General features: G+C 43.0%; 1 protein-coding gene across 2 annotated transcripts in view; it reads right to left on the reverse strand.

The window, feature by feature from the left end:
• Positions 1-12,002, reverse strand: part of CERKL (ceramide kinase like) — a 108,871-nt gene that overhangs the window by 33,667 nt on the left and 63,202 nt on the right. For both annotated transcript variants that reach the window (XM_034786317.1, XM_034786316.1), the window contains exon 3: positions 5,773-5,904. In XM_034786317.1, the coding sequence (XP_034642208.1) occupies positions 5,773-5,904 (132 nt within the window). The remainder of the gene's footprint in view (positions 1-5,772; positions 5,905-12,002) is intronic.

Consider the following 12,002-nt stretch of genomic DNA (forward strand, 5'->3'; position numbering starts at 1 on the left):
AATAATGCAGCTTTGCAGCATTAGTGTAGGCTTGAAAACAATTTTGGAAAAAGTTACTACAGTACAGAAATTGAAGTTGTGCTGGAAAAGTAATCAACACTTTAGCTAAGATCAAGACCCCTGGGTGCAGCCTGTTCAACCAGGCTAGGTACTGGAGAGAAATTCAGGGGATTGGGAAAGGAATCCTCTTCCCCACGTAATGAAGTGCTTGCCAGGACACTCATCAGAAGCTATTTTACTTCAATGTACCTAAAATCCATTATGGGGGAGGAAGAATGGGAAGATCCACAGAGCAGCATTCCTCCCACCCCTTGTACTTTATTGCAGAGGTGACTCATACATAAACAGTGTTCCATGCTATGTGAGATCTCTTTCTCCCCTAACCTCCCACACATGTGAGGCTACAGAGAAGGGAGCTGGATTTGCTCCATTGACTACAAAAAGGGGTTAGTACCTTCGGCATGGGAATAAAAACAGTCAAAAGGAGGAATGGATTTTGTTTTTACATTTACATCCATGAATAAAAAACACCACTACCACAACTTGGGAAAGCCAGACCATAAAGTCCTACATTATTTTGTGGTTTCAGATAATATCCTGGTTCATGCAATCTCTAATGTAGTAGTTTAAATCATCACCAGAAACCTTCAATGACATGGAAGCTTTGTAAATTCCCAGCAAATTTACATCTGTTCAGCTGATCAGGTTTGATCCAACTGCGAGCAGCGGCACCGGAGGCAGCAAACAGGGCGGCTAACAGGGGAGTTTGAGAGGGAGTTTGCAGGGGGAGATAAGGGGGAGGCAGGAGGGCGCGGCGTGGAGTGGAGTGTGCTCTGAGTCCACAGGCGCTGTGGGCAGAGATTGCAGCAGCCATGACCCAAGCAGCAGCAGCAGAGAGAATGCAGATGGCTGCATGTGGAAGCTGTGGTATGTATATGGTCCTAGCAGGGGAGCTGGAACACAGGTATGTGTGTATGAAGTGTCGGCTGATAGTGTTACTGGAGGAAAAGATTAAGGGGCTGGAGATGCAGGTAGATACCCTGGTGGAGTTTAGGCGGGGGTTTGAGCAGCTGATGGAGGACAGGCAAGGGGGGGCTGAAGGAGATTGCCCTGTGGTGCAGGTAGAGGCAGAGGTAGAGGATGGTGAGAGGGGAATGGAGGGGGGAGAACATGGGAGGTGGAAGCATGTGACTGTGAGAAGCAGGCCAAGGAAAAGGAGGGCTAGTGAGGGGGAAATAGAACTCAGGAATAGGTTCGAGTGTTTGGATAGCGAGGTGGAGGGGCAGCAGGTGGCGACTGAAGGTGGGAGGGTGAGGAAGAAGAGAAGAGCAGCTAGTCCAAGAGAGAGAGGGGAGGAGTTGATGGAGACAGCACCAATTCTGGGCCCCGGGAGGATTCAGGGATGCATAAGGGGGAGCATAAGGGAAGATAGGAACAGGCACAGGTCAGGACTAGAGGGATCAGAGACTAGATTACTAGATCGCACTGTTGCCAGGCGACGGCAGGTGTATGTAATTGGAGACTCTTTACTGAGGAGATTGGACAGGCCTGTAACCAGGGCAGACCCGGAGAACAGAAGGGTGTGCGGTCTACCGGGCGCAAAGATACGCGATGTGGACCTGCGGTTGAAAAGGATCCTAAAAGGAGCAGGTAAGAACCCCTTGATAATCCTTCATGTAGGAACGAATGACACGGCTAGGTTCTCGTTAGAGAGAATCAAGGGAGATTATGCCATGCTGGGGAAGACGCTCAAGGAGATAGAGGCTCAAATTATCTTTAGTGGGATTCTGCCCGTTCCGAGGGAAGGGCAGCAAAGGGCTGATAGGATTGTGAGAATAAATAGTTGGCTAAGGGAGTGGTGCTATAAGGAGGGCTTTGGGATGTATGGCCACTGGGAGGCTTTCGGGGACAGACACCTGTTCTCGCGGGATGGGCTTCACCTGAGTAGGGAAGGAAATAGACTTCTGGGAGGGAGGCTGGCTCATCTTATCAAAAGAGCTTTAAACTAGGAAGTTTTGGGAGATGGTTGGGAGATGCACAGTTAATCTCCACGCCAGATTCCAGTCTGGAAAAGATGAGTAAAATGAGAGGAGACATAGCCAGGGAGATGAGATTGGAGATAGGAAGGACAGGGGGGACAGATGCAAGGAGGCCCGCAACATATAGTGCTACTAATGGGAGACAGGTTAAACGACATACATTAGGGTGTTTATACACCAATGCCAGAAGCCTAGGTAATAAAATGGAGGAATTGGAGCTCTTGGTCCAAGAGCTGAAACCAGATATCGTAGGAATAACAGAAACGTGGTGGAATGGCAGTCACGACTGGAACACAGGTATGGAGGGGTACACGCTGTTTAGGAAAGACCGGAACAAAGGTAAAGGTGGGGGGGTGGCATTGTATGTCAATAGTGAAATAAGCTGTAAAGAAATAATAGTTGATGGATTAGATAACACAGAGTCCGTCTGGGCAATACTCACACTGGGTAATAGGACTACTAGAGCCTCTCCGGGGATAGTGCTTGGGGTGTGCTATAGACCGCCGGGATCGACCCAGGATATGGATAAGGAACTATTTAATGTGTTTAGAGAAGTAATTACTAATAGAAACTGTGTAATTATGGGGGACTTTAACTTCCCGGATATAGATTGGGGAACAAACGCTAGTAGCAATAATAGGGCTCAGATGTTCCTAGATGTGCTTGCTGATCAATTCCTCCATCAAGTGGTAGCTGAACCGACGAGGGGGGAGGCCATTTTAGATTTGATTCTGGTAAGTAGTGAGGACCTCGTTGAGGAAGTGGTAGTAGGGGACAATTTGGGCTCCAGTGATCATGAGCTAATTCGGTTTAAAATACATGGAAGGAGTAACAGAATTAAGTCAAAGACTAGGGTTTATAATTTTAAAAAGGCCAATTTTAACAAATTAAGGGGACTGGTAAGGGAAGTGGATTGGGCAAACGTATTAATGGATCTAAAGGCAGAAGAAGCCTGGGATTACTTCAAGTTAAAGATGCATGAGCTGTCGGAGGCCTGTATTCCAAAAAAGGGAAAAAGATTACTAAGCAAGAGATTTAGACCGAGCTGGATGAGCGACCGACTCAAAGGGGCGATTAGAAAAAAACAGAAAGCCTACAAAGAGTGGAAGAGGGGAGAGATCAGTAAGGAAATGTACCTAAGTGAAGTCAGAGAATGTAGAGATAGAGTGAGAAAGGCCAAAGGCCGCGTAGAGCTGGACCTAGCAAGGGGAATTAAAAGCAATAGTAAGAGGTTTTACAGCCACATAAATAGGAAAAAAGCAAAGAAAGAAGAAGTGGGACCACTGAAGACTATTGCCGGAGAGGAGATTAAAGACAATCTAGGCATGGCGCAATATCTCAATGAATATTTTGCATCAGTGTTTAATGAGGCCAATGAAGGTATTAGGGATACTAGCACCACTACAGAGGGGCATTCAGGATGGGGGATTACCGTATCCGAGGTAGAAACAAAACTTGAACACCTTAATGGGGCTAAGTCGGGAGGACCGGACGATCTTCATCCGAGAATATTGAAGGAATTGGCGCGGGAAATAGCAGGCCCATTAGCGATAATATTTAATGAATCTGTAAACTCGGGGGTGGTCCCGTTAGACTGGAGAATAGCTAATGTGGTTCCTATTTTCAAGAAAGGGAAAAAAAGTGATCCGGGTAACTACAGGCCTGTTAGTTTAACATCTGTAGTGTGCAAGGTGTTGGAGAAAATTCTGAAAGAGAAACTAGTTGAGGACCTGGAGGTTAGTGGCAATTGCGATAAATTACAACATGGTTTTATGAAGGGCAGATCGTGCCAAACGAATCTGATCTCCTTCTTTGAGAGAGTAACAGACTTATTAGATAAGGGAAATGCGGGGGACCTAATATACCTGGATTTCAGTAAAGCGTTTGATACTGTACCCCATGAGGAATTATTGGTTAAACTGAAAAACATGGGGATCGATATGAAAATCCAGAGGTGGATAAGGAATTGGTTAATGGGGAGAATGCAGCGGGTCGTATTAAAGGGTGAACTGTCAGGTTGGAGGGAGGTTACTAGTGGAGTGCCTCAAGGTTCGGTTTTGGGACCCATTTTATTTAATTTATTTATAACTGACCTCGGAACCGATTGCAGGAGTGGGCTGATAAAGTTTGCGGATGATACGAAGGTGGGAGGCGTTGTAAATTCGGAGGAGGACAGGGATATCCTGCAGGGAGACTTGAATGAGCTTGTGAATTGGAGTATCAGAAATAGGATGAAATTAAATAGTGAAAAGTGCAAGGTGATGCATTTGGGGATGACTAATAACAATTTTAGATACAAGATGGGGATGCATTGGTTAGAAGTAACGGAAGAGGAGAAGGACCTAGGGGTCCTTGTAGACCGCAGGATGACTATGAGTCGACAATGTGACGTGGCGGTGAAAAAAGCCAATGCTGTCTTGGGATGCATTAGGCGAGGTATATCTAGTAGGGATAAGGAGGTCCTGCTTCCGTTGTACAAGGCGCTGGTGAGACCTCATTTGGAGTACTGTGTGCAGTTCTGGTCTCCCATGTTTAAAAAAGATGAACTCAAACTGGAACGGGTGCAGAGAAGGGCCACTAGGATGATCAGAGGAATGGAAAACCTGTCGTATGAAAGGAGACTAGAGGAGCTTGGGTTGTTTAGTCTGACAAAGCGAAGGCTGAGGGGGGATATGATTGCTATCTTTAAATATATTAGAGGGATTAATACAAGGGAGGGAGAAGAATTATTCCAGCTTAGTACTAATGTGGACACGAGAACGAATGGATATAAACTGGCCGTGGGGAAGTTCAGGCTTGAAATTAGACGTAGGTTTCTGACCGTCAGAGGGGTGAAATATTGGAACGGCCTTCCGAGGGAAACGGTGGGGGCGACGGACCTGTCTGGTTTTAAGATTAAGTTAGATAAGTTTATGGAGGGAATGGTTTAATGGTAAAACATAGTAGTCAAGGAAAACCAAGAAATGGTAGGTAAATAGTATAATGGCTAACAGGGGTCAGGCTGGAGACTCTTGCCTATATGCTCGGGGTCTTACTGATCACCATATTTGGGGTCAGGAAGGAATTTTCCTCCAGGGCAGATTGGCTGAGCCTCTGGAGGTTTTTCGCCTTCCTCCGCAGCATGGGGCAGGGATCTCTAGCAGGAGGGTCTCTGCCGATTGAAGTCACTAAAAACAGGATTGGGGACTTCAACAGCAGAGTCCAGGGAAGGGGTAGGGACGGTTTTATGGCCTGCAGCATGCAAGGGGTCAGACCAGATGATCATAATGGTCCCTTCTGACCTCAAAGTCTATGAGTCTATGAGTCTATGAGAACTAGCAAGGGTTTGAGTTAAAGCAAGAACAGCCTTGTGAAAGGAAAGGATTATATAGGAAGTTTAATAACTCAAGAAGAGTCCACAAATAAAAAACATACATCATCAGACCCATGTGAGATTCAAGCTTTCCTTTTTTAATAAATCAAACTGCAATGTAAAAAACCCCACATAAAGTGTAAAATATTCCTAAAGTAGAAAAACTATAAAAATAAAATATAATCAATAAATAATGGAATTGCTAAAATTAAAGCAGTGAAATGAAATAAAACCAGATGGGTAATATTGCATTTAATTCAATTCTCAATGCACTACTTGCACATAAAGCCAATAAGGATTATCAGTAAATTCAGATTGTCTTGGTTGCTTACGTACCAGTTTAAAAAAAAAGGATTAAATCATGTTCAAAAAGCAACTTACCTGTGACGTCAGTTTTGATGTCAGCAAGCTTAAAGAGAGGTGCAACTTGTTCATAATAAACATGAGTAGCTTCTCTTTTATGACTGTTTGGGTTAACAAATACTTTTAGGAACTTTGGTCTATTTGGAAAGCCTAAAAAAAAAAAAAAGCACAAAAGGTTTCAAGACAAATACCGTTTGGATATTTTTACAGGTGAATCAAACTTTCTAAGCAAACATCCTTGAGAATACTGGGAAAGCTTTACATTTAAAAAAAAAAAAACCCTAAACATATTAATAAAGTGTTTTTGACTTGGTTTGAGGGTAGTAGTTATAATAAACCTAGAGGCCCTTATTGTCTTCTTGAATGAGTGTGCTCATTATCTTAATCTGACACTTAATCCTGGGGCCACTGAAGCGCTGACCTGCTTATTAGTCTACAGCGAAGAATAACCAGTAGGAGCAAGTTAGCCACCATCACCTACAGCATTATGTGCCAGTAACAGTGAGTCTGATCTTGAGCTGTAAAAACTGAGGACTACTATGTAGAGTAACTGTTTCTTTGGTAATTCTCTACAATGTATGATTTGAACAAATTCATAATGAATTCTACAGTAAATTAATATCTGTACATGCATGCTCTCTAATAGAGATACCTACATACATATATGTGCTCTGTGCAGTACTGCATTCAAGTGTAAATTCAGAAAACATGTAATACAGTTTGTTATTCAACTTTAAGCTTGCACAAGGGCTCAAGAAGGTTGCGAGGGAACAGCATTAATACTAGCAGAGCTGCTGAGCATAATGCTTTCAATATGAAAGTGCCTTACGCTCAGTTGTACTAAGTGAAAAAATTATCTCCAAAGCCAGAAGGAGACATAACTAAAAATTTTACTTCTCACCCTAAATGGGACATTAGTTCAATCCTTAAAGCCAGATACATCTTGCAATTGCTGATTAGGATCCCTGCCCTTTCTTCACTCACCTTACTTCCAAGATTGAAAAGGAATAACAAAACATCTGAACACCCATCTGAACATTTGAATTTTAAAAGGTGCCTATACCATACTCTAAGAGACTCAACAAATGCTAATAATAAAGCTATTTCAATGTCAAGGAAAAAATATATTTTTGCATTGAAGACAATTAACTTTTCCAAGTATCAAAACCTTGAAAATTCTAGGAATAAAAATTAGTACTACTAACCCATTTGTCTTGATGAATGTAAATTAAAGGACTAAAATTATTAAAGAATGTTTACTGTATATTTTCATCTTCACTGAAAACTGAAAGGAAGTATAGAAAATCGAGCCCAGTTCTTCAAATGTTGATACATAATCTTGTCAAGATTAGCTATGAGCACCAAAATTAAGGAAACAAAATAACCTGATGCTGGAGGAAGCAAATATTAATCACAAATCTCGTCTTCTGTAAAAGCTTTCAGTAACTTTAAAACTAGTTAATCCAAAATGAGTACCCTACAAAACTAGAGAGTCTACTATGCCAGTGGCTCAGCATGTTTACTGTCTGCAACAGTCTGGCAGAGTGAATCACTTTTGATAATTATCCCTTAAAATACCGAGGGTCTCCAGGATGATATGCAACTAGAATAGGCACAATAGGAACACAAAGCAAAAATACTTGACAGAACTGAACCTTCTTGAGTGTTATACTTGTTTTACAGATTTTGGTCATATGTACATTTGAGAATCGGTTTCAAAGATACCCCACCCCAGAAGATCTGTACTTTTTTTGGCATTTAGTTTCCTTGTTTTTCAGATTCCTCAGATTATGGTGATAGCCTTTCAAGCAGAAGGTGTCTGGACAGAGTTACTTTTAGAGCCTTTCTACTCCTTCCTTGAATAGGCCAGGATGTGTCTTTTGATCCCAACCACTGGTCAGAGAGGTCTCTTGAACTAGAAACGTACTGCCTTGATCATGCTCCCAAAAATCTATTGTTTTGTAGTTGAGGATTTAAATTCATTCTTAAACATAGACCCTACTAATACAAGACAATGCCATGCCACTGTACTGTAGGCTATCCTAATTAAGTTTTAAACTGCATATTTATTAACCAATACCTTTACTACAAGTCATTTGGTACAAAATTTTATGTATGCACCTCTCAAAGTAAAGCCATAGACATGTATGAAATAGCAATAACATAGTAACAGTAGAAAAATGTTTACTTCTATTCCAGTTTGAATAATTTTTCAAATAAACTCAACCTCAAGGCGTTGCTGAAGTGAATCTCTAGGTTCATTGTAAAAATCATTGACCCTCTTTCTCTGAGGTAGATAAAGAAGGTCGGCACTCTGATTGCCCAGCCCCCCCTCCTTCCCCCTCCCAGTCAAATAAGCTATTTCCCTTGTAAGTAAACATGATAAATAGCAAAAAGCACAAATCAAAACTATAACCAAGACATGAAATTTGCCCCTGTAGATGGTGCTATTAATGAGCTGCCTGTAGGGCTCTTCCTTTTGCTCTTTTCTACTGGTAACATTCAAACACCATGAGAAGCAAAATGGAGAAGTTATTCACCTTGTGCAGTAACTGGAGTTCTTGGAGGTGTGTCTCCTTCCCTTCCCCTTTCCCCCTGCCCCCGCCCTCTGGGTGCTCCCTCCCAAACATGCATGCACCTCTGTTCCTTTGATCGGAGATTGTTGGTAGTGCCCATTCAGCCTGAGCACACACCTCACACATCCTCATGCCCTGCAATGAGAATATATAGGGCTGCGCGGGCAAACTGCCCTCAGTTCCTTCTCTACTGAAAAGTCCTGCCAAAGAAATTCTAAGCAAAGAGAGAGGAGGTGAGTAATGGAGCACCCATAGGGACATACATCTCAAAATGTTCCAGTTACTGCACAAGATGAGTAAGCACTTCTTCAAGCAGTGTCCCTGTGGGGGCTCCACTCAAGGTGATTCCTGAGCAGTATTTCCATAGGTAGGAGGGTGCTTTGGAGCAGAGTCTAGTATTGAGCACAGAACTGCATTTCCAGCTGCAGCATCTGATCTAGAAGCATGAACCAAAAGCACAGGACTGCAGCTCTGCAAATTTCAGTCAGAGGAAGATCCTTGAGTAAAGTCATAGTCACAGACTGCGGCCTCTAGAAAGAGGCTGAACATTGGCAGTCTCATAACATGAGATAAATACACCCAAAAATCCCCCTCAAGTGTCTTTGGATGGAGATTGTGGATCCTTTGGATCTGTCTGCAATTGACACAGTTTGGGAGGCTTTCTGAATGGTTTGTGTAGTAGGTCCTAGCCGGGGCTCGACCCTTCTGGACAGGAGGGGAGCCACACCGACTCNTGGGCTCCCTCTTCTGGACAGGAGGGGAGCCACACCGACTCACTACAGTTTGGTTCTGTCCAAATAGAAGGACAATGCCCTTCTGACATCCAAGATAAGGAAGATTTTTGCCTACTCTGATATGGTTTCAGGAAAAAAAAGAACTGAGAGATGAATGGTTTGGTTGATGTGAAATTCAGAAAACACTTTAGGTAAAAAACTTAGGATGTGGTTGTAATTAAACCTTTTCCTTGAAGAACACTGCAAAGCCGGCAGGATCTGACATTAAAACCCTCACCCTGCAGTCACAAGTGATAGCCACCAAGACAGCTGTTTTCATAGGCAAAACAAAAAACATGTAGCTAATGGCTCAAAAGAGTTTTAAGACAATTAAAAAGAAGGTTTAAATCCCATATTGGACTAGGTTCTCTAATCTATGGAAAACGATTCATCAGTCTGTGACGGGTTGGGTCACAGAGAGTCCCTTGGGACTGATGTGCTGAGACTACCTCTGAGCCCGTTTTCCCTGCCAGCTTGGGACTTCAGAACCCTGTCTTGTTGAGCCAGATACACTAATCTGCTGCAACACAGACCCAGGGTCTGACCCACAACCCCAAAGCTGCAGACTTAACTGAAGACAGTTTAGCAAGTGCTCCTGTCTCTAGCAACCAGACACCCAGCTCCCAATGGGATCCAAACCCCAAGTGAATCTGTTTTATTCTGTATAAAGTTTATACAGGGTAAACTCAAATTGTCTGCCCTCTATAACACTGATAGAGAGATATGCACAGCTGTTTGCTCCTCCAGGTATTATTAATTAACCAAGAGTAAGTAATTAAGCAAAAAGTGATCTTATTAAGTATAAAAAGTAGGATTTAAGTGGTTCCAAGTAATAACAGACAGAACAAAGTGAGTTACCAAGCAAAATTAAACAAAACACGCAAGACTAAGCCAAATACATTTAAGGAACTGATTACAGATAAAAATCTCACCCTCAGCGATGTTCCAATAAGCTTCTTTCACAGACTGGACTCCTTCCTAGTTTGGGTCCAGCAATCACTCACACACCTGTAGTTACTGTCCTTTGTTCCAGTTTCTTTCAGGCATCTCTTTGGGGTGGAGAGGGCATCTCTTGAGCCAGCTGAAGACAAAATAGAGAGGCTTCCAGGGCCTTTTATATTCTCTCTCTTGTGGCAGAAACCCCATTGTTGTTCTGTGCAAAGTCAGAGCAACTTGTCTTGGAGTCTTGTAGCCACCTGAGCAAGTCACATGTCCATGAATGATTCAGCTTTTTGTAGGCCGATGCCATTGTTTACATGTTAGTTTGAACGTTCCCAGGAAAGCTCAAATGTGGATTGGCATCTCCCAAAGTCCATTGTCAGTTAAGTGTTTCTTGATTGGGCACTTACTGAGAATAGTCGTTTCTCAAGAAGCTGACCAAATACTTCACTGAGGCTACTTAGAATCAAACACACTGAGATACAAGTGTATAGCCAATATTCATAACTTCAAATACAAAAATGATACACATGTACAGACAGCATAATCATAACCAGCAAATTACAGCCATTCTATAGACACCTTACTTGACTTTCTTTGTACAAGATTTGGTGCAACTATAGGACCTTGGTTGCAACAATGATCTATTCAGTCACAGTTCGTGTCCATAATGTCACACATCCTTTGAGAAATCTTGACATAGTAGGTTGAGCAAAAACTGAAAAGCCTTCCACAGGTTCATGAAAGACTATAGCTGCCAAGTGGACACTGACAGAATTCATAATAAGACCTGATCTTTTTAATTCCAACAGTTAGTGTTGGCTTAAAAGTGAAATCCTTGCTGATCTTAAACACAAAAAAGAAGCTTACAAGAAGTGGAAGATTGGACAAATGACCAGTGAGGAGTATAAAAATATTGCTCAGGCATGCAGGAGTGAAATCAGGAAAGCCAAATTACACTTGGAGTTGCAGCTAGTAAGAGATGTTAAGAGTAACAAGAAGGGTTTCTTCAGGTATGTTAGCAACAAGAAGAGAGTCAAGGAAAGTGTGGGCCCCTTACTGAATGAGGGAGGCAACCTAGTGACAGAGGATGTGGAAAAAGCTAATGTACCCAATGCTTTTTTTGCCTCTGTCTTCACGAACAAGGTCAGCTCCCAGACTACTGCACTGGGCAGCACAGCATGGGGAGGAGGTGACCAGCCCTCTGTGGAGAAAGAAGTGGTTCAGGACTATGTAGAAAAGCTGGATGAGCACAAGTCCATGGGCCAGATGTGCTGCATCCGAGGGTGCTAAAGGAGTTGGCGGATGTGATTGCAGAGCCATTGGCCATTATCCTTGAAAACTCATGGCGATCGGGAGAGGTCCTGGATGACTGGAAAAAGGCTAATGTAGTGCCCATCTTTAAAAAAGGGAAGGAAGAGGATCCGGGGAACTACAGGCCAATCAGCCTCACCTCAGTCCCTGGAAAAATCATGGAGCAGGTCCTCAAGGAATCAATTCTGATGCACTTAGAGAAGAGGAAAGGGACCAGGAACAGTCAGCATGGATTCACCAAGGGCAAGTCATGCCTGACTAACCTAATTGTCTTCTATGATGAGATAACTGGCTCTGTGGATGAGGGGTAAGCAGTGGGAAGTGTTATTCCTTGACTTTAGCAAAGCTTTTGATACAGTCTCCCACAGTAGTCTTGCCAGCAAGTTGAAGTATGGGCTGGATGAATGGACTATAAGGAGGATAGAAAGCGGTCTAGATCATCGGGCTCAATGGGTAGTGATCAATGGCTCCATGTCTAGTTGGCAGCAGATATCAAGCGGAATGCTCCAAGGGTCAGTCATGGGGCTGGTTTTGTTCAATATCTTCATTAATAATCTGGAGGATGGCGTGGACTGCACCCTCAGCAAGTTTGCAGATGACACTAAACTGAGAGGTAGATACGCTGGAGGGTAGGGATAGGATACAG

Source organism: Trachemys scripta, chromosome 11 (genome assembly GCF_013100865.1).
Source record: "Trachemys scripta elegans isolate TJP31775 chromosome 11, CAS_Tse_1.0, whole genome shotgun sequence".
Classification (NCBI taxonomy): domain Eukaryota; kingdom Metazoa; phylum Chordata; order Testudines; family Emydidae; genus Trachemys; species Trachemys scripta.